Source organism: Nicotiana sylvestris, chromosome 9 (assembly GCF_000393655.2).
Source record: "Nicotiana sylvestris chromosome 9, ASM39365v2, whole genome shotgun sequence".
In the NCBI taxonomy this organism is placed as follows: domain Eukaryota; kingdom Viridiplantae; phylum Streptophyta; class Magnoliopsida; order Solanales; family Solanaceae; genus Nicotiana; species Nicotiana sylvestris.
Window position 1 is genome coordinate 177,668,557 of NC_091065.1, and position 23,222 is coordinate 177,691,778.

General features: G+C 36.8%; 1 protein-coding gene across 1 annotated transcript; it reads left to right on the forward strand.

The window, feature by feature from the left end:
- Positions 1 to 19,116: 19,116 nt before the first annotated feature.
- LOC104243209 (trans-cinnamate:CoA ligase, peroxisomal-like) lies at positions 19,117 to 22,522 on the forward strand. The gene is made up of 3 exons (XM_009798361.2): positions 19,117 to 19,407; positions 20,774 to 21,167; positions 21,256 to 22,522. The coding sequence occupies exons 1-3, from the start codon at positions 19,210 to 19,212 to the stop codon at positions 22,356 to 22,358; spliced, it is 1,695 nt and encodes a 564-aa protein (XP_009796663.1). The 5' UTR covers positions 19,117 to 19,209; the 3' UTR covers positions 22,359 to 22,522.
- Positions 22,523 to 23,222: the final 700 nt, after the last annotated feature.

A 23,222-nucleotide genomic window follows, 5' to 3' on the forward strand; every position in this document is an offset into this window, starting at 1 on the left:
CGCAGCTAACAGAGTGGTCCAGGTTTCTGGGAAGAGGATTTGGTGCTTTGGATTCAACTGGGGTCAACATCCCCAACTGTTTCAATCTGTGGAAAAGAGAAGTGTAAGATTCTCCCAGCGGGGTAAATGTTTTTTTGTTTGGGGCCTTCTCATTTCTAAAAGCTTGGTTTGGGCGGAAGCTGGTTCCTGGTCTGTTAGCCCTGGGAGGTGGATAGGTGTTTTGTGGGTGTGGCTGTGTATTTTGGGGACTTGGTGTACGCCATTGCGAGTGCACTGGGGGTTGAGTGTAGGTCTGGGCATGGTGAATAGAAAATTGTGGTTCTGGTGGTGGATAATAGTGTTGCGGTGGACCATATGAGGTATATTGATAGTTTGGGTGATGGGGTCTGGGTTGGTTGTAGTAGAGTGGACGGTTATTGTGCCTGGACCAAACATTAGCTTCAACTGCAGCAACTTCTTCTTTCTTCTTCTTTCCCAGCACACCACCAGTACCGCTTTGGATGGCCTGGGTGGTTGCTTTCAAAGCCGAGTAGCTCAAGATCTTGTTAGATTTCAATCCTTCTTCAATCATGGCTCCCATCTTTACCACTTCATTAAACGACTTCCCGACAGATGTCACTAGATGACCAAAATAGGTAGGTTCCAATGTTTGCAAGAAGTAATCTACCATCTCACTTTCCCGCATGGGAGGATCAACCCTTGCAGCTTGTTCCCTCCAGCGGAAACCAAACTCTCTAAAACTTTCCCCAGGCTTCTTTTCTAGTTTCAACAATGACAGACGATCAGGGACTATTTCGAGGTTATATTGAAAATGGCCGATGAATGCCTGGGCCAAATCATCCCATGTATACCATCGGCCGGGGTCTTGCCTCGTGTACCATTCTAGCGCTGACCCGCTCAGGCTTTGCCCGAAATATGCTATCAACAACTCATCTTTTCCCCCAGCCCCTCTCATTTTGCTACAAAAACCACGCAGATGGGCTACTGGGTCACCGTGCCCCTCATATAAGTCAAACTTTGGCATTTTAAACCCCGCAGGCAACTGTACATCAGGAAAAGGGCACAAATCTTTGTATGCGACACTAACTTGGTTTCCTAAACCATGCATGTTCCTGAAGGATTGCTCCAGGCTTTTGACTTTACGAATCACCTCCTCTTGTTCTGCATTCTTAACCGGTTTCTCAACTTCTCCCGGGATTTCAAAATGGGGAGAGGAGGTATATGGCTCAGGCGCTTTGAAAGTGGGTTCGGGAGGGTAATATTGGGTGTCGTGAGCTTGGAATAGCGGCTCACTGGATGATCTATGTAGTGGAGCTGGGGGAGGTGCCACAAAGACGGGAACATTTGGTGGAGGAGGGTTTTGAGTGGGAGGTGGAGCTTGGGAATCATAAGCCTCTCTTCCCTGATAATAGTGATGGCTTGGGAAACTTGTTGAAGGACCGGGAGAGGGGTATTCCGGCGTGTGTACTGGTTGGAGGGTAGGAGTAACGGGTAGTTCTTGCCCCTTCTGGGCTCTAGCTAAGGCTATCTGCATTTCATTCATTTCTAGCCTCATTTTTTCCATTTTCTCCAGGGCTTCCTTCAGCATCTGATTGGCCGTTTTTTCTGACTCAACGCTGTTGTCTGACCCAGTCATGCTTTCTGGTATAGGACCTTTTGATCTTGTTTGATAATGGTACGGTGCCAGTACGCTCTAACAACTAACTGATATTGGAAAAACAACAAACTTGTCAGTGTTAGAGTCTTAACAGATATTGTAATTGCACGTTAATCATTTCTAACATGCTTTTGCTCTGACCTCATGCATCATCCCAGCTTATTTTTGCTCTGACAAACATATATTTTTTTTTTTTTTAAATTACGGTCGAATCTTATAGAGATTGCCTACGTATCGTGACCCCGCACGAATCAGACCAAGCGTAGTTCGTGCAGATAAATGTAAAAATATGGGTGGAAATAAAATGCTCAACTTTCATTAATAAACAGACTCTTACAAACTCGACATCTTTTGTTTTGGAAAGAAACTAACAAACGTAATCTGAAAGCAAACAAAAACTCTAAGCTGCAAACATACTCAATCCGGACGTACAAAAGACTGACTCGACATGGTAGACACTCAAAGACACGGACTATGCATATTCTAGTGCTTCAAACTTAGGTATCCGCGGGGCGTCGTTCGGCCTCGCCGCGGGTCTAGGATCCAAATCCCTTTCAAGCTGCTCTAACTCATTCATGGTTCGCTTCACATAGATCATCACTGCTGAGATAAAAGTAGTACGGGTCATGTCTTCACAAACCCGACATCTCCTGACAATAGCATGAGCAATGGCTCTAATCCTGTCTTTTGTTTGCTTCTTTTCTATGAGCAAGCGTCTTATCTGATCGCTGCACGTCTTTAAAGCTCGGGAGTCTTGCAAGTGCTGGTCTTGCAGCTGTTGCACTTCTGCCTCCATTTGGGCTAACAAGTTGTAACAATGTCCGCTCTCAGTTTCGAAGTCTCTAGCCTGCCTAACCGCTCTACCTTCAAGGGCAACTACTTTTCTCTTTAAATTGGCAACAATTTTCTCATGGTCCCTCTTCAACTGATTCAAGTATTGGCGACGCTCTTCGGTTCTTGTCGCCCATTGTGCTTTGAGTTCTGCCATGACATTTTCAGCTTTTCCTAGCTCATCCCGCCATTCTCTGACTTCGCTTTCCAATCTTTTTACCAATTGTTCATCGGATCGGCTCCTCGGTTGCTTATCGATGGTTATCTTCAACTGTCGGACTTGGGCTTTAAGAGCGTCATTTTCTCTGGCTAGTCTATTCATTTCACCTTGATCCTCGGCAACCTGTACACTGCTCTCGAATTTCAGACTCTCGACTTGTTGCTTTAATTTACCAATCTCAACCCGATAGCTTTCTTCCTTTGCTAACCAATCCCACTGCTCTTGGGACGACTTGGCGAAATCTTCGAGATGAGGTCTTTTAGCCGGTCTTCCATATGCCACGTCACCTCTGAACCATTCGTGATACCCTGGAGCAATTTCCCCTCTGACCCTATCAGACACACAAGTGTTTGCCATCAGATATTGACACTCACTCCAAATTTGACGAACCTCTTCCTCGGGGAATCGACCGTCAGGACTAATTTCGATCACTTGGGTACTTAAATCTTCATCTCTCGGTATTACTTGATATCTACCGAGTTGCCTCAGAACCCGATATGGTGCATAAGGTTGTATGCTTTTGAGTCCCATTAACAAAAAATGCGGTCGGGCTGCTGGCATATATATGACTTCCTCGACAGACAACCATCCAAGCACCCACTGTATCTGGCTAGCCTCGAGGTTCCGAAATAATAATGCCCAAGCTGTGACTCCTTCAGGTAGACCAACCCCTTTGATTCTCGTACAAAATTCCCCTATACAAGTTTTCTCAGCCGAGCCATAACTCAATAACTGAGAGCGCGGGCACAAATGCTCAATCATCCATATTTGCAACAATAAGTTACATCCCTCAAAAAATTTGCCCCCAGCTTTGCACGCAGTGAGAGCTCTGAAGATATCAGCCACAATCATAGGTGCTAAAGTGCTTTTCCCCATGGTTTGCAAAGTACTGACGACGCCTGCTATTTTCAAATCAATATTACCATCTTTCCTTGGGAATATTACGAGACCCAAAAAAGCTACCATAAATGCCACTCGCCTGTGTTTCTCCCATTTTTGTCGGCTATTTCTGCTGCAAAGCTTAAAGTCTGGATTATTGAACCCGCCCACATGTCCATATCTATCATACACGAAGCGGAAACTGCAGAAACCCTTTGCAAAATCTGGGTGATGAACTGTCCGGGGTACTTTCAAGGAATCCAGGAATCGATGTATGGTAATGGCTCTAGGAGCAATCAAGTATTTGAATCTCAATGGAGCTTGGTCACTTCCAATGTACCCCGCTATTTCTTCTATTGTTGGGGTGAGTTCAAAGTCTGAAAAATGAAACACATTATGTGCCGAATCCCAATGGGCGACCAATGCCCTGATGATATCCCCCCGAGGCTGAATGTCTAATAAATCCGGAAGGTCTTTCAAATATTTTCTCACTTCGTCTTGCCCTTCTTTGCCCAAATCATTCCACCACAATTGCAGCTCAAAAGGGATTTTGGTCATTATTGAAAAAGGCTCATTTATTGTTGTGCTCATCCTGCACATTTATTAAAGCGTTTAAGCAAAAGAAAACTTTTATTTAACTCCAAAAACTACTATCTATATTATCGACTCAAAATTAACCCTATATTTTAAATGAAGAACTCAATTCTTAATTCTAATATTTTTAGATAAAAGACCCGATATTGCGACACGGCCTTCCTGCGCCTCAGGGGCAAAAATTTTAAGGCTGTGAAGGTCAAAAATCAAAATACGACCAAAGGTGGTTGTTTATGCAAAGTCAGCCCTTCGGTGCCCCGTTTGGGAATATTTGGCTATTTATGACATAACAACATCACCTGACTTATTTATGACTCTTTTTTTTATCGTTTTTCAAATTAGGAAACTCACTATTGCAAACACAGCCTTTCAACGTCTCGGGGACGAAGATTTTTAAGGCTGTGTGGGTCAACTGGACCAAATCTTAAATATGACCCAAATGTGGCTGTTTATGCAAAGTCAGCCTTCCAGCGTCCCCTTCGGGAACATTCAGCTATGTCTTCATAAAACAGCGTCACCCAACTTCTTAGAAATTTGACATATATATTTTGCTATTATTAGCAAAAGGGGAGGTTGGACACCACCCGACTTATTTATGGCAAAATTAAAATTCTTGACATGTTTTTTTTATTTATTTGTTTTTTGGCTTTTTTTTAGCAAAAAGGGGGTTGGACCCGATGAGGGTTGCCTACGTATCTCACATCCGGTGAGAATCAAACCCGCGTAGTTCGGTCAAATTAACCGAACTATTTTAAAACATGACTCTTTTTCATTTTTATTTTTTTCCTGGCAAGACAATCTATTTTCCTTTTCTATTTTTGAAAAAGACAAAATAACGATTTTTTTTTCATTTTCAACAAACAATAAAACAATCTATTTTTCCGGAAAAAAAAATAATAAAAGACTTTTTTTTATATATATTTTTTAGTAAAACAAAATAAAATATTTTCCCTTTTTTTTTCAAAATTTCGGCAGAGTTTCGCTAGTAATTGGTCATTGATTTTTTCTAAAATAATCAATTAACTCCCTAACTGATATATTCTTTTTCCCTTTTTTTTTCTTTTTTTTTCAATTTTCCAACATTCCCGAGATTCAGAAACCGGTCAACATGCAAGTTCGGAACAAATATATGTACAGAGCAAGTAGGATGCATCAGAATGGTCTTTTCATTTCAGGTTGCTAGTCCTAGACGGACCCAACCCCTGTGTTGAGTCCCCTAAGTCATATGTAACGTGATGCAAATAATCGTTCCTATTAGGGATCCGGCATGAGGTTTCGTTATACTAGGTTTATAACCTGGGTATATGTTCTAGACTGTGTACCCGAGCGGACAACTCGAGTCGAGGAGGGGGCAACTTACCGGGAACCAAAAGGCCATCCGGCTTCGTAACTTATCCGTCCTCTTTCTTATTTCAGGTATTGACACTAACAGAATAGGGAGCCTCGACCAGCGAGCTTCTCCCCGGAGGTAAGAAGAGAAGGGTTTCGGCACAGTTTATATACAGTTCAGATAATATCAAAGCGGTAAAAGACAACATTTAGTATGTTATGTCAGAACATGCAATATATATCAGATAATAAAGCCAAATATAACAATTATTCTAAGCTCGAATTCTTGAACCCTGAACTAGTGGTTCTGGGTCGTTGTCCCCAGCAGAGTCGCCAGAGCTGTCACACCTCCTTTTTCCGCCCTCGCGAGGGTACAGGAGTTTTTTCCAATTAAAGGACAGTCGAAACGGGATTTATTTCTTTATTTCAGAGTCGCCACTTGGGAGATTTAGGGTGTCCCAAGTCACCTATTTTAATCCCGAATCGAGGAAAAGAATGACTCTGTATTACAGTCTGCGCACCAGAAATCCGGATAAGGAATTCTGTTAACCCGGGAGAAGGTGTTAGGCATTCCCGAGTTCCGTGGTTCTAGCACGGTCGCTTAACTGTTATATTCGGCTTGATTATCTAATATAATACGTATTATAAACTTATGTGCAAATTTTATCCCTTAGCCGCTTTTATTATTCTTTTTATTTATTGTTAGTATTTTACGAAAAATTGCAACATTGTGAAAACGTATTTCAAATCACGTCGCAATCAATTGCACCCGTGGTTATCGACACATTTCGACTCCGTTGAGATTTAGATTTGGGTTACATAAATGCACACCCGTATTTAAGGAAATAACATTATTAAATACGCGTCTAGAGCGACTAGCGTGTCATTATTTTGGGTAGGGCCGTGAAATTTGCTAAAACGGCTCCTCCCTAATTCTAAGCAATTAACTGTACATTTATTGAGGGCCCCGAAATCTATACATTTCATTAAGCGAGGCTCATCTCATTTATTTTAAATGGACAAATCTTAAAGCGACTACATTTTTTCTATAAAAATTAGTCTCTAAAATAAAGAAAGAAAAATCCTAATTAATTACTAGCTTTTATAATTTTAAGAAAACATGACATGCTAATTGCTTGGTTAATACAAATATTGATGAAAAAAAAATTACTCTTAATTTCGAAATTTAAAATAAAATAAAAATTCAACAACTAATATTCAAAATAAACAAATATAGCTAGATTAAAACTCAGCATTGTTATTATTATTTTTTTAAAAAAAATATTATTGAGATTAATTATTCACAATCATTTGAAACTAGATTTAACCATAATTACTAAAGCTTATTAGAAAGTTTATTAGACTTAAACGTTCTTCTAATCTTGCTTAAGCTCAAGTCATGCCTTAATGCCTAATTTACGATGTTTAATTTAAATTCATGTTTTAACTAAATTTAGCTACTTGTTCATGATCAACCTACAATCTTGAAGCCTTCATAGCTAGTGAATTAACCTGTTTTGCCGAACTGATTTATTACAGACTAACTTATGATATTATTTTCTTATTCCAGCTATTATTTAGTAATTCATGAAATAGCTTAAATACAATCAACAAAAGAAACAAAGAAAAAAAAACGAAATTAAAACTTCAAATTTTCATTCTTCATATGTATTCATGCTTCATATTTCGGATTACAATAACCAGCTTTTCAGTTGTGTACCTGATATTGGAAGCAAAAGAAAATGAATATGAGTATCAGCAGCAGCAGTAAAATCAGTACAACACAGCAACAATAGCCCAGCAACAGTAACAAACCAGTGGAGTAGTAATCCAAAAAAAAACAAAATCTTCCAGCTTTGATGAAACAACAATTAATTCTGATTTCAAACAACAAAAGAAAGCAGAATATTTTTTTTAGTTTTTATTTTTATTTTTTGAAAGCTTAAATATTTTTCGGAATTTTCTATCTCTTAAATGTTCAGCCCTTTTCTCTCTCTTATTTTCAGATTTGTTTCTCTCTCTCGTATCTGTGTATTTTTTCTCTATCTCTCTGTCTATATTTTTTGATTTCAAGACCTCACATATATAACCCATCCCATAAACCTTTCAATTAATTAAAATCCATACTTTTCTCTACCCAACCCATTATCTTTCCACTCATCCCCATTACATTAAATAAACATATCACACCACCCCATTTCATTTTGTCCCCCATGCTTCATTTAAAATAATGCAAGATTCCCCTTTAAATTAAATCTTGTCCCCCCTTTATATTAAATAATCATATCACAACCCACCCCATTTCATTTTGTCCCCCATGCTTCAAATAAACAATTACAAAATGTACAATTCCTAAACTACCCCTTCCGACCTTACTGAAATTACCAAACTACCCCTGAACGTATTACAAATTTACCAAACTACCCATCAGCTATAACACATCAATTAATCAAACTTAACCAAAATATAGACAATATGATCAATTTCTAACAATGTTCAAACAACAATATGAACACGGATGAACATCATAACAACAATATCACATGAACATGATTTTAACAATATTTCAACAACAAATCACATGAACACAAATTGAACAACCAAGAACAACTAAAATTTGATTGAACAATATTTTTAGCAACAACAAACCTATTTTTCGGATTTAAACAACAACAATCAAACAAGTATATTTAGATTCTTAAATTCAATAATATTGAACTTAAAATCAACTCTAACAACATTACAACAAACAATTCTTATATTAAACTTTAAACAAGATTATGAGACCAATTCAAGAAATAATCACAAATGATAAACAAGAAATAAGAAAATCAAACTATACAAATTTCGGATTCAAGATCAATCAAATAAAGTATGAACATGAATGAAAAGATTCAACCACAATAACAAACTTTATTCAAATTTCGAATTGAACTTAAACAAAACAAATAAACATATTCAAATCACTAATCTTCAAATAATCAATTAATCTTTCTTAATTAAATCCAACAAAAAAAATATAACAAAGATACATGATCATGAATGAAATCTATATTAAACAAACAACGGATTCAAGCGATTTAAACTAAATCTAACAATATTAAACCTAAACTAACAATTCCTTTTTTTGCAAAAATTAAATTAACATGAAATAAACTGAAAATCAATTAATTAAAATTTCATTTGAATCTGAAAATTAAACCAACCAAACATATAAACAAACTAAAAAAAAATTATTTCAATGATGAACAAACAAAACAAGAATTGAATCACTTATCGATTTTGGATCCGAAAAATATCAAACAAATTACGGGCAAAAAATGAAACTCAAAACCCACTAACCGGATCGAAACAATGACGAACTTGAACGGAAACAAATCTGTCCGGAAACAAATATCGCACCAAAATCATTTGACGCCGAAGACGATCACGAACGGACAAACGAAGAGCTTGAAGGAGAGGTAGCAGACAACCGTGAAAGCGATGCCGGACGGGGCAGCAGCAATGCAAAACGTGAGCAGCAGTAGATGCTGGACGAAGCAGTCACGCAGCATCATGAAGTGAGGAAGAAGAAGAAGCAACGATCAACGTGAACTTGAAGAAGAAGAAACACTCGCGATCTTGAAGAAGAAGAAGAAGAAACACGGGCGGCGGGTGTGTGTGTGTTGTGTTGCCGTGGTTGTGTGTGTGTATGTGAAGGAGAAGAGGTGGGGGAAGGGCAGCCATGGATGGGGTGTTTGGATGCTTGAAGAAGAAGAAGAAAAGAGAGAAAGAGAAGGGGGGGGGGGCGGATGAGAGAGAGGGATTTTTTAGGGTTTTCTTCCTTTTCTTTTTTTTGTTTTGTTTTGTTTTGCTTTGTTTTTTTTTTGAAATGCAAGATAGGGGGTGTTGGGTTATGGACCGGGTTGACCCGGTTTGAAATGGACTGGGTCGTTTGGGAAGATTGGGCCATTTTTTGGGCCTGTGGCTTGAAATCGAAGAAGAGGCCCAATTCCGACTTTCTTTATATTTTCGCTCTCTTTTCTTCTTTTTATTTCTCTAAAACTAAATTATAAAAATACTTAAATTATTATTAAGAACTAAATTAAGTTATAAAAGTGCAAATTAACTTCCAATAACAATTAACGCACAATTAAGTAATAATTAAGCATAAAATTGTATATTTGGACATTAAATGCTAAAAATGCAAACGATGCCTATTTTTGTAAATTTTTATTTTTTTGTAAACAAACTTAATTACTAACAAATTATAGAATTAAATCCTACATACAAAATGCGATATATTTTTGTATTTTTTTATTAATTTAGCAAATAAACATGCACAGACAAATACAAATAATTATTCAAAATATCACAAAATATCACAAAATTGCACACCAAGGAAAATTATTTTATTTTTGAATTTTTGGGGAGTAATTCTCATATTGGACAAAAATCACGTGCTTACAATATGAACGGTTTTGTCTTAGTAAAAAAGATACTCTGGGATGGTTACTTTTGGATGACTATGGAAACAGACTGCATCCAGTATGTTCGGAAATGCCACCATTGTCAGATTTATGTAGACATGATAAAGGTACCTCCGAGCGAGCTCAATATAACCAGCTCACCATGGCCATTCACCACCTGGGGAATGGATGTTATTGGACCAAACGAGCATGCCGCTTCCAACGGACACAGGTTTATCCTAGTAGCCATCGACTATTTCACCAAATGGGTCGAAGCAGCATCTTACAAAGCAGTAACTAAGAAAGTCGTGGCAGACTTTGTCCGCGACCACATTGTTTGTCGATTCGGGATTCCAGAGTCAATCATTACTAATAACGGCTCCAATTTCAACAACGACTTGATGAAAGCTATGTGTGAGACTTTCAAGATCAAACACAAGAATTCCACAACCTATAGGCCTCAAATGAAAGGAGCTGTAGAAGCCGCCAACAAGAATATCAAGAAGATATTGAGGAAAATAATAGAAAATCATAAACAGTGGCACGAGAAGTTATCATTTGCTCTATTGGGATATCGCACCATAGTCCGCACATCAACTAGGGCAACCCCCTACATGCTGGTTTACGGTACAGAGGCTATCATTCTCGCCTAGGTGGAAATTCCTTCCCTAAGGATCATACAAGAAGCTGAGCTCGACGACGCAGAGTGGGTAAAGACTCGTTATGAGCAACTAGCCCTTATAGACAGAAAGAGAATGAATGCAGTTTGCCACGGCCAACTCTACCAGAACATAATGTCCATAGCCTTCAACAAGAGAGTCGAGCCAAGACAGTTCACACCGGGGCAACTGGTGTTAAAGAAAAGTTTTCCGCATCAAGATGAAGCCAAATGGAAGTTCTCTCCCAACTAGTAGGGTGCATACATGGTTCACCGGGTTCTGACAGGAGGAGCCCTCATACTTGCAGAAATGGACGGAGAAGTCTGACCAAAGCCGATTGATTCAGATGCAGTCAAGCGTTACTATATAATCTTTATGCTTTCCTTATATGATGTAAATTGAACTACGCCTGACCTAATTCCTGTTTAAGAGGGGATACGTAGGCAGCCCAATGGGTTCGGTCACAATTCAATAAAATTTTCGTTTCCCCCCGCAATTGGAAACTAGGGCAGAATTTTGAGGAGAACCCTCAAAATTCCGAAGTAATTTCATCCAATCGTCGCATGAGCAATAGTCAGAAGCGTCAACCCATCAAACTGGGACAGAATTTTGGGGAGGACCCTCAAAATTCCATAGCAGGAAAGGTTGCAATGTCCCGAACCACGTCACAATCGTTGGTTCATCTGAAAGATATTTTTAACTATACATTTATGTCATGCTTTTATAAAATCATGCATGTTTATTATTGAAACTGCTTTGTTTAGCAACGGTACCCCAATGATATAGACGGTATCACCAGATCAAAACTGTACGAGTCAAGCAAAGCCAGCGGAGATACGAACTAACCGTCCCCCCTTATAAAACTCACGATTTTTCTTTGGATGTAGGCACTAGGATTGCAAAATCATTAAACATACTGTACATCCGTGGAACAAACATTGTTCAAGAGTACGACTCTCCGAACCATTTTAGTTGCCAACATTTTCTATTAGCACACACGATTAATGCCCCGAAGTCACAATGCTCCCAGTAATCACAATGTCGCGATCTGCTATCAACTAAGAAATCTCTACTATCATTCGTTATTTTATTTTCTTGCATAAGGCTACTATTCGGCCTTCCGAGACTAAATATTGTCTCCATCCGTATTTGCATTGCATAAGGCTACTATTCTGCCTTCCGAGACTAAACGCTGTCTCCATCTGCATTCGCATTGCATAAGGCTACTATTTTGCCTTCCAATCTGCATAAGGCTACCATTCTGCCTTCCGAGGTTAAGCTCTACCTTCATCTGCATCTGCATCTGCATTGCATAAGACTACTATTCTGCCTTCAAATCTGCATAAGGTTACCATTCTTCCTTCCGAGACTAAATGCTGTCTCCATCTGCATTTCTTCATCGCATAAGGCTACTATTCTGCCTTCAAATTTGCATAAGGCTACCATTCTGCCTTTCGAGACTAAACGCTGTCTCCATATGTATTTTTGCATCGCATAAGGCCACCATTCTGCCTTCTGAGGTTAAGCTCTACCTCCATCTGCATTCACATCTTTGCATAAGGCTATCATTCTGCCTTCCAAGGCTAAGCTTTGCCTCCAGTTTTCTTCGAAATTAAGCGCCATCTAAAGCACTATTTATTTCTCTTTTCTTACAGGCTAAGCTCTGCCCTTCAAATTGCAAGACTGAGCTCTATCTTGTCCACATCATACTACTGCATCTTTCATGGGCTGAAATATTGCCAATTCATCCAAAGGCGACATCGTTCAGAGGCACCATCTTCATAGCCCGAGAACACCATGTCATGGACTGAGGATCTCTTTCAGTCTTTTGCATATCATTATTCAAAGGCATCATGGTTCGGAGGCACCATCCTCATAGCCCGAGAGCATCATTTTATGGCCTACGAATCATTTATCATACGCTTCATGGCCCAGGACATCATGGTCTAAAGACGTCATCCTAACCGTCCAAAGACAACATTCATGGTCCGACGGAAATTTGCATCATGGTTAAATTTATGCACAGTATACGCTTGTATTATTTCTAATTGTAGGTAAACCAGCGAGAAACGGCCATACCGGCAGGAGCGATCCCACTCCGGTTCCCCTAAGCCATGTCAAACCTACCTAGTCCTGTAAACCGTTCACTCACCCAGCCCTAGATATTGCGTCCGTTCTGGAAAGATCTTCATCGGTATACTCCGCTGATGGATCCTGACCTACATACGGCCTGATTCCTATAAAACCAGGGATATGTATGTAGCTCATAAGCCAGGGCGCGACCTAACCTCTTCAAACCATTTCACTCGGTCAAAATTGGCCATCATTTCTTTACCCGAAAACTCTTTCATCATTCCCGAGTAAAGAGGAGCAGCTGTTGATACCCAGTTTTCCTTATATATTTTCAATTTGCAAAATATAGCATATGTATGCATATATAAGCATGTCCAAGGGGTTTATTATTTTTTCATTTTTTTAAAGGGTTTTTGATTGATTTATTTCCCCCTTTTTATCCATAAAATACCAATAATTATTTTCAAAATTATTATTTTGTTAATTCATCTATTGAATTTTTATATTTATTCCACAATATGGCTAAAAATATTTTTTACATATTTTTATAATTTTATTTAGTATTTTTAAAGCTAAATTGCATATAATTGCAATATTAGCCCTTTTTAAAGTTTAATTAGGTTTTATATTCATAAAATTGGGTCCTGTATTTTATATTATTAATTATATATTATAAATTATTTTAGTACTTTGAATTTATTTTTAGAAATCTATTTGCTATTTTTTATATTTTAAAAAGAGAAAAAAGTGGTTATTTAACTCGTAGCCACATTTGGCTTTCAATTACAACCAAATCAAGCCCCAATTCCCCGGCTCAATTTCTAATTAAACCCGACCTTAACCCTTTTCAACCCTACCCAAACCCATATCCCCACCTACTCCATTTAATCTATGCCGATGATCATTTAGATCAACGTCCATCATTCCATCTACCTAAAATAAACTTAAACGACCCCCTTAACCTAATTCATTTCTACCAACCCGCCGCCCTTGAATCCCTCTCCTCTCAAACCCTCTCTGAAATCTAAGGCTAACCCTAGCCGCCGCCACCCAAATCCACCCTAAACCCCTTCAATCCTCACTCAATCCATGGACTCCCATGGCCATTTCAGATGTATACCGTTCTTCTATATCTCCTGGTTGCCTATTTTCGTCCATACCTTGCACACTTCTATCCATGGCCTTTCTCCGGCCATCCATGGCCATTCGAGACGGATCCATGGCTTTTCCAGCTAGATCGGTAACTTTTCGAAGTCTTTCTCATTTTTCTGGGTTCTCTGAAACCCTAACTTTAAAGGCTTTCCGATTTTCTTTCAGATTTGTGTTAGATATGTGTATGTTATGAACCTCTTAAGTGTTTTCCTTAAAGGTTTTTCGATTTTTCAAAGCGACTTTTCGTCTTCAACGATTAGGGTTTTTCTTAACCTCTTTTAAAAGATCTCTTCTCCGATTTTCAGTGTTGTTTTATGATTTTACTATGTTCAAACGATTTGTTTATGCTTTTCTTCTACCTGAATCAGCATGTTGAAAACCCTAAATATCTTTGGTTTTATCCAAGGTTCTGAAATCGTCTTTTATTTTGTATACATATTTCGACTGAGTTCTTTGTGTTTAAACCTTTTTCTTTGACTAATTCTGAGTTCTTACCCTTTTAACTCAGCTCTGTTAAAACCCTAGTTTATTGAAATTTTCCTCACTTGTTACTGAGAGTTTTTAAAAGATCTCCTTTACCTATTACTATGTGTTAGACTGTTTCCTTCATTTTTGGTTCTATGTGACTGCTTGACTTTGTTGACTACTATGCTTCGAGTAGGTTCTTTTACTACTAAGCCCTAGCCTACTCCTGTTACTGTTGTATGTTTGCGTACATCTAGTTGTTTCTTTTGTCAATACGGTTGGCCTTGCATGTTCATTCTTCTCTATTTATATGGCGAAGTGCAGAATCATGACCAAAATTAAGTATATTTTGTACTTAGACTTAATTATTTACTCTATACTTTTACTATCCCTTATATGGTCAGAAATCAATCTTTTTCAAATTGATTTTCTTTCCTTAATTACCCCTGTTAGTATCCATTTGAGCAGTAATTCTTTGATTAAAGGGAATACTTGTATTAATTGATTCTGACTGTGATTACTTCCATATTTGTGTCAAACCTTTACTTGTTACCTTATTTTACTACTCGTTTTAAAGGCTATAAATACCCTAATGCTTTCATTAACAAGACATGAACAACTAGCTCAGAACACATACATACACATTCAAACTCTCTTTTCTTTCTCTACTACTTGTGTTATTGCTTTGTCTAGCCGGCTGAAAGCCAAGGCTAGACTGTGGAACTCTTATTGCTTTACTTTTTCTGCACTTTGCTCCTTAAACTGGTATGTTCTTAAATTCTGAAACTCAACACCTATGTGTTCCCTTGTTGTCAATCACTGTCTCTTTCTGCACTAACTTAACGGCTCGTGCTGTTGAGTTTTACTGTTTGTTTATTGCTTTACTCAGTTTGCTTAAAATTCTTCCCTTCCCTATTCAAATGTGATCAGCATATTTACTTTTTGCTTTTTATGTCCTTCAACTAGCATGTTTATAATGTACTTAATTCATGACTAAATGTGTGTTTCTGATTTGGGTCCTCTATGTCCCCAACCTCTACTCCCCTGTTTGTAACTGTTGAAACATGTAATTCTTTCTGAACTGGTTCTGTGTGTGTTATTGTTGTTGCTCCTACCCCCTTTCCCTTTTCAAAAACTGTTTTATTAGGAAATTCTTCTGCTGTTTTACAAACTCACTTCAAACATGTTGTTTCTAAAACTATTTGCCAACTCAACTCCTTTGAGTCTATGTCCAGCACTCTCACATGCACTCTTAGATCATTAGGTTTTGCCCCTCTTATGTGAGCCTTGCTTTGGGACCCTTGAGCTCCCTCTGAACTTGGACACATAAGAGCTGGCCCTTACACACTGCACTAACTCTCTTGGTTATGCAATCTGGGTGTGAGCTCTGCCCCGGATCCCTTGAGGTCCTTAGGGAACTTTGACACACCCAGATATGAAAAAGGCTTTGGAACAATATTGGCATTGAAGTGGTTTATTACACAACTCAGAGAGGAAGTTAGGATCAGGCTTCCTATGGTTGTAACTTCTTATTTTGTGCATTTTTTCTTATGTAATTCAATCACATGGTCTGTAATAATTTGTAAACAACTCTGGGGACGGATAGTGAAAAGGGAAGGGGTGACTATGCATGCTTTAGTTATAAAGAGGGTTAGAAAACATGTTATTAGGTTTATTTTCCTACTTGCGCAATAGAAACCATACTTATGACTCATTTCATGCATTAGAGATCATGTTCCCTATGATTTACACTTACTGTTTTCAACATGTCCATTTCATTATCATATCACTTATAAAAGTCTGCGTTAATTATGTTAATAATCGGAGTTTCTGCGATCATGTTCCTATTGCCATGCACACTTAGAGATCCTATTTTAGGCTAAACAACACTAACAAACATATCATTTATGCATATTCGTGAAATCATGTTTAAACGCTGTAATATTTGTGCATATAGAAATCCTGCTTAGGATTCTAGATCATTCTGCATCTCTGTACATTAGATACCATGTCTTTAGGATTTCATTTATATTCGCTTAAGCACGCTTAAGCTAACTATGAATGCACAAAAATGAATAAAATAATTTAACTCAGTTTTTACAATCAACTGGCAATAATTCTATGCGCTGAACACCTAGAACAACATGTTTTTAGGTAATAAAAACCGTCTTAATGATTCGGAACAACTACTGGTTGTTTTACGCCTAGGCAAGCCCTAGGTAATAACCTGAATAAAACTGGAATTGCCTTTGTTTAACTATTAACTGCTACAACCAGCAGGCATGCCTGATTCAGACTTCTTTTCTGAGTAATATAATGAATCTGGTTCTGACTTAAACACCCTGCTTAGGACTTTAAATTCAGAACTTAACTGTATATAAGTCATGCTATCTATGTGCATTCTTTGTGGAAGTATAACTGAGCCTTCTACTTGCTTATATGTCCCCCCTAATTGCAGTCTTATATGTTTTTGTATGTCGCCTTAGTATTTTGCCTTTAAACATGAGGGTCTGCCTAGAACCCCCTCCTTATAGGAATAGTAGTCCTAAATTCCTTCGGGACTGATAGGAAGGGACATGTAACATCATGCAATAAGAGTCGAGACCAACCCTTGCTTTAATTACCTTAACGGGGCGGGAAAGAGGTAGATATGAATATGATGACCTGTATGCTAATACCACGTGTATCCCCTCTTTTGAAGAGTGTCATACCGGATATTGCATTGATTTGATCTATATTACAGACAACCTTTACATTCATAAGCATGCCTTAGATTATAACACTTTTCAAAATTTCACCTTTCAATAATTGTTTTCAAACGCTTGTGTGTTTAACTTAAATCCCCTATTACTTGAGCCTTACTTGTTTATTTGCTAATTGCACAAATTCACAAAAATTATCTGGCCGGGAACCACACTAGTGGATCCTGAGGGGTTCCTAACACCTTCCCGGTAGGATAATTCCAAGCCCTTACCATATCTCTGGTTATCACATATAGTTGTAGTTGAACCTTGTAGGTGCCCTAACGCACCTTAAAATCGTTAGGTGGCGACTCTTCAAATACTCAATTCCAAAAGGAAATGAGTTATCACACACCATAAATGTCGAAACCCGGACTCCTCTCCGCTGGAAGGGGAAAAAGGGGGCGCAACAATTGTGAGATCAAGAAAATAGGTACTCCCTCCGTTCCAATTTATGTGAACCTGTTTGACTGGGCACAGAGTTTAAGAAAAAATGAAGACTTTTGGAATTTGTGGTCCTAAACAAGTCAAAAAGGGGCACAAAGTATTTGTGTGGTTATAAACCCTTCTCATAGTAGAATTGTAAGTTTAACCTAAATTGTTACCCAATTTAGAAATGGGTCATTTTTTTTTGGAACGAACCAAAAAGGAAATAGGTTCACATAAACTGGAACAGAGGGAGTATGTGTTTTACGTGGATACGTGCTTTTTATCTTCTTGAACCGAGAGTCTATCAGAAACAATATCTTTACCTTCTAACGATAGGAATAAGATTTGCGTACACACTACCCTCCTCAAACCTCACTTGTGGGTTCCACTTGGTTTGTTGTTGTTATTGTTGCTACTTTTAGGTTGATAAGTATTAATTAGGATTTGGCATACACGTTTGTTACTTATTAGACACATCTTAATTAGGTATATATTCGAAAAAAAATCTAATTTTAGGTATTCTAAAGTTTTCAGAAGGGTAGGCTAGTGCAATTAAAGTACGTAGCATGACTTCTCTTTATCTCGATGTTATAATTTTCTTATGTTAAATTACTTCATTTAAATTGAGATGAGATATGAACTTAGAATATATATGAACACTCACTTTAGCTTATTTATCAAATTTTATACTTGCTGCACTACTTCATCGCTCCTTTATAATCTATAGTTTTATGACTATTTCAAACGAAGGAATTTAATGCCAATATTGATTGACAAAAGTTTAAAGTCAGCATTATTTTTGTTTCTTTGGTAGTTAAACCACATGTACCAGGGTGTAATTGATATGGTTAATTACATGTTTAGACCGAAGTAGTTTAATCATCATACGAGTTGTATAAAACATCATTGTGAGTGCATACTGCTTATTATTAACAATTTTCTTTTTTCATTTTCTCTTATTATTAAACTAAAATTTTAATTTCTATTTATTGATAATATAAGAGAATTTTACAGTATCAAGTCATCAAAAAGATAGTTATAAATGTTAGCTCGGATTAATAATTTGAAAATAAAGACAAGTTTTCTACTATATATATATATATATATATATATATTAATAATGTAAATATTCTTTAGGAATGGGTGAAATAAGGTTAGGGTAGTGTGGTGGCATTCCACGAGACATCCACCTCACCCAAATGACATGGCTACGTGACTTTTAATTGTTGGGTCCACAGCCACGATGGAGCACCATTAATAATAGGGGCAGATTTAAATATTTGCTAACCATAGAGGTATATATGTCCCAAAAGTATAAGTGTATAACATACGTCAAATATATATAATACTTACACATAAAAGAGTAAATTTGACTCTAATAACTTTTTTTTTTTACTTTTACCCCGCGCCAAAAATTATTTATATTTGACAGCCAAAAAAATGTGTAAAATTTGTATATTTATTGTATATAACATACAGAATGCATATATACATACAAAAATATATATTTTTTCGACTATTATTCTAAAAGCGGCTATACCCTATTAATTTTCACCTAAACAACGTCCATGTGGGAACCCATATATGGACCATATAGTCCTGATTCTCCATTGCATTTCCCTATATAAACTAACCCTTTCAGCTGCATCTTTGCACAAACTCTTAAACCTTTCTGCAAAACAAATAGAAGAGCCTATACTATTTGATAAAACGCAAATTCCACTCCGAGATTATGGATAGATTACCTAAATGTGGAGCAAATTATGTGCCTTTAACTCCTCTTACCTTCTTAACTAGGGCCTCAAAATCTTATGCCGATAGGACCTCCATCATCTATGGTGGTGTTCGTTTCACATGGAGCCAAACTTACGAGCGTTGTTGTCGCCTCGCTTCCTCTCTCCGATCCCTAAACATTGTCAAGAACGACGTGGTAAGTATATTTGACACTTACAATTAGTGTAGTTTAACCTATTATAGCACCTAAATTACCATTTTTACTAGGTTACCTCATCAAGTGATCTAATTCTACAAATATAATGTTATTTATACCGTCAGTAATAGTTTGAAATTATATATATTGACATGTACTATCAGCAATGATGGAGGCATGATTTTTATTAAAGGAGGTCAAAATATAAAGAAGTAAATCTACAAAGAAGCTAAGGGGTGTCAATATGTGGTATATATACTAGTATAATTATCCGACAAAGGGGTGAACACCCCTTGAATACATGTCGCTCAGCCACTGACAATCAATGTAGTTTAACCAGTTATAGCAAGTTACACTACTAGAAATTCGGAAAAAATCGGCCGCAACATACCGACTAGCTTCTGTTGGTAAAAACAATTAACCAAAAAAAACAATCGAAGTTGGTCGGTTTTTTTTTTTTAAGAAACCGATCGATTTCAGTCAGTTTTTGGCACCAAATTGTGTGAAATTATTTTTGCGTCACGGGAAATTCATTTTTCAAGAAACCAACCAACTTCAGTGGTTTTTATTTAAAATAAATTAAAATTACTATTCAAAAAACCGGATCAAAATCAGCCGGTTAAATTCGATCGGTCATTTTAAAAAACCAACCGATGTCGGTCGTTAATTTTATTTTTTAGCAAAACCCACCGAAATCGGTCGGTTAGTTTCACGCAAAAATGCAAGTAAAGAGTATAAATAAAATAAAATAAAGTTTTAAACCAAAAAAGCATCAATGGTCCAGTGGTAGAATAGTATCCTGCTACAGTACAACTATTGGTTCGAATCCCAAATGGTACATTTTTTAATTACATAATTTAAAAGAAGATCTCTTCGATAGTTTTTTGTCGGGTCAGTTGTGGAATCTAATTGACCAACCGAAACCAGTCGATTCTCTACCGTCCGCACGATACTGATCGCCATGAATCGTCGACCTTTGGCCGATTTTTGCCAATTACAGACTAACATCGATCAGTTTTGGCAGTCGATCTTGTCCTGTTTTCAGTCGTGTTGGTTATCATCTTTACCAGGTTATTGATTAACATTTATCATAGAAATTAATTTACATGTAGTTACATCATCAAGTGATCTTATTCTGTAAGTATTTTTTAGACACATAAAACTCAAAACTATAACATGATATGTATATGTTTGTGACAATTTTCAAAGCAACAAGTTAGCACTTTTAACATGCATGACTATTGTTTACTCAAGTACTCAACAAAATAACACATGCAACACAAGAAAATGAACAAGATATCCCTATATATAGTGATTACATCAACAAAATTATGTGTTTAATAATTAATTATCTTTGCTTATACAGGTTTCAGTGTTGGCTCCTAATATCCCAGCAATGTATGAAATGCATTTTGCTGTGCCAATGGCAGGAGCTGTGTTGAATGCCATAAATACAAGGCTAGATGCTAAGAACATTGCAGTCATTCTCAAACACTCTGAAGCCAAGGTATTTCTTGTTGATTATGAATACCTAGAAATTGCTAAAAAGGCCCTCGAACTTCTAGTTGCTGACTTTGAGAGGTCCAAAACTTCTAAAATGCCAATGCCTCTCGTCGTTGTCATTGATGACATCAACTCCCCTACTGGAGTCCGGGTAGGCGAGCTCGAGTATGAGCAGTTGGTGTTCCAAGGAAATCCAAGTTACGTCCCTGAAGAAATTACCGATGAATGGGATCCAATTACCTTGAATTATACTTCAGGTACTATTGAAATGTACGATCATTTCATCCAATATTTTAAATTATTAAAAAATATACATTTTTATTTACTTAATTATGTTTTCAACAGGTACGACTTCAGATCCTAAGGGAGTTGTGTGCAGTCATAGAGGAGCATATTTGAGCACTTTGAGTGTAATATTAGGCTGGGAAATGGGTACTGAGCCTGTCATTTTATGGTCCTTGCCAATGTTTCATTGCAGTGGATGGACTTTACCTTGGGGCATAGCTGCAAGAGGTGGGACTAATATTTGCATTCGCAGTACTACAGCCCAAGAAATGTACACAAACATAGTGTCACATAATGTTACACACATGTGTTGTGCACCTATTGTTTTCGACATCCTTCTTGAAGCAAAACCACACGAGTACAAACCCATAACAACCCGAGTCCAAATTCTAACAGGTGGCGCACCACCACCTGCGCCACTTTTAGAGAAAATCGAGAGACTCGGGTTTCATGTGGTTCATGCTTATGGACTCACAGAGGCCACAGGCCCAGCCCTTGTATGTGAATGGCAACAAAAATGGAACAAATTGCCTAGTGAAAATAAATTCAAGTTGAAAGCAAGACAAGGAGTTGGGATTTTAACACTAGCCGATTTTGATGTGAAAAATTTCAAGAATGTGCAAAGTGTGCCACGAGATGGAAAATCAATAGGGGAAATATGTTTACGAGGGAGTAGTATTATGAAAGGGTATTTCAAGAATGACAAAGCGAATTCGGAAGTGTTCAAAAATGGTTGGTTTTTTACTGGAGATGTTGGAGTAATTCATTCAGATGGGTATTTGGAAATTAAAGATAGAAGTAAAGATGTGATAATTTCAGGTGGAGAAAATATTAGTAGTATTGAAGTTGAAAATGCAATTATGAGACATCCAAATGTAGCAGAAGTTTCTGTTGTGGCCATGCCACATTTCAAATGGGGTGAAAGTCCATGTGCATTTGTTATATTGAGCAAAAATTCAGAAATTAAAGAAGTTGATATTATTGATCATTGTAAATCAAATTTGCCAGGATTTATGGTACCAAAAAAGGTGAAATTTGTGGAAGAATTGCCTAAGACTGCAACTGGAAAAGTACAGAAACACCATTTGAGAGCAATAGCTAAGACTTTTGTTATTTCAGAAAAGTTAAACCAAACAGGCAAAAATACTTTGTCTTCTCTATAAAGTATAATTATCAGAAATTCTTGATGTGGTGACGTTATTGGATCGTAATAGAAGATATTAAGGGGTCGTTTGATTCGAAGACAAGTTATATATAAATATATAGTGTGAGGATTATTTATGTATGAATTAATAATACATGGATTATTTCCTTGTTGGGTGTTTGATTCATTGTACTAAATCAGGTATACAAAGTATTATTTAAATATTTATTTATTTTTTAAACTAAAAAGCAATGAGTTTACAATTATACTCTTGGATACTTCACCTTCGTTGGCTTCTAGGAAATACACAAACATAATTTTGTCCTGTTTGTTCTCTGTCCATGTATATGTTATATATTATTAGTTATTTCATGTTATTGGTGATATAAGATAATACATTCATTGATAATTAATTTATACAATGATTAGTTATTTTAGATTTAAAATCTAAATCAAATATTAAATAAAGTTGTACAAAATTATATACCATAATTATTTTCCTCATAAATCATACCAAACGACCCTTAAGTAGGGAGACTCATGATTTCTTTTAAAGGACTTTTTTGTATATATACGAGATTTTAAACTTATTTAGCCGGTTTATCCAAGTTTTCCTATTTACAGAGAGTAACAATTTTTGTTTTTTACAAAATATATACAAATTCGATCAAAATCTATAATTTATCTACAACTTAAATATAAATTTTTATACAGAATCCGATCAAAAACTATAATTTAAATAAAATTTATATACAATTTGTAAATAATATTGTTAGTTGTATATATTTTATATGTCACTTCTACACTCGACATATAAAATATATATAATTTATTTATGTCTTATTTTTTGAGTTTCAATCGGAAATAGTATATAATTAACACC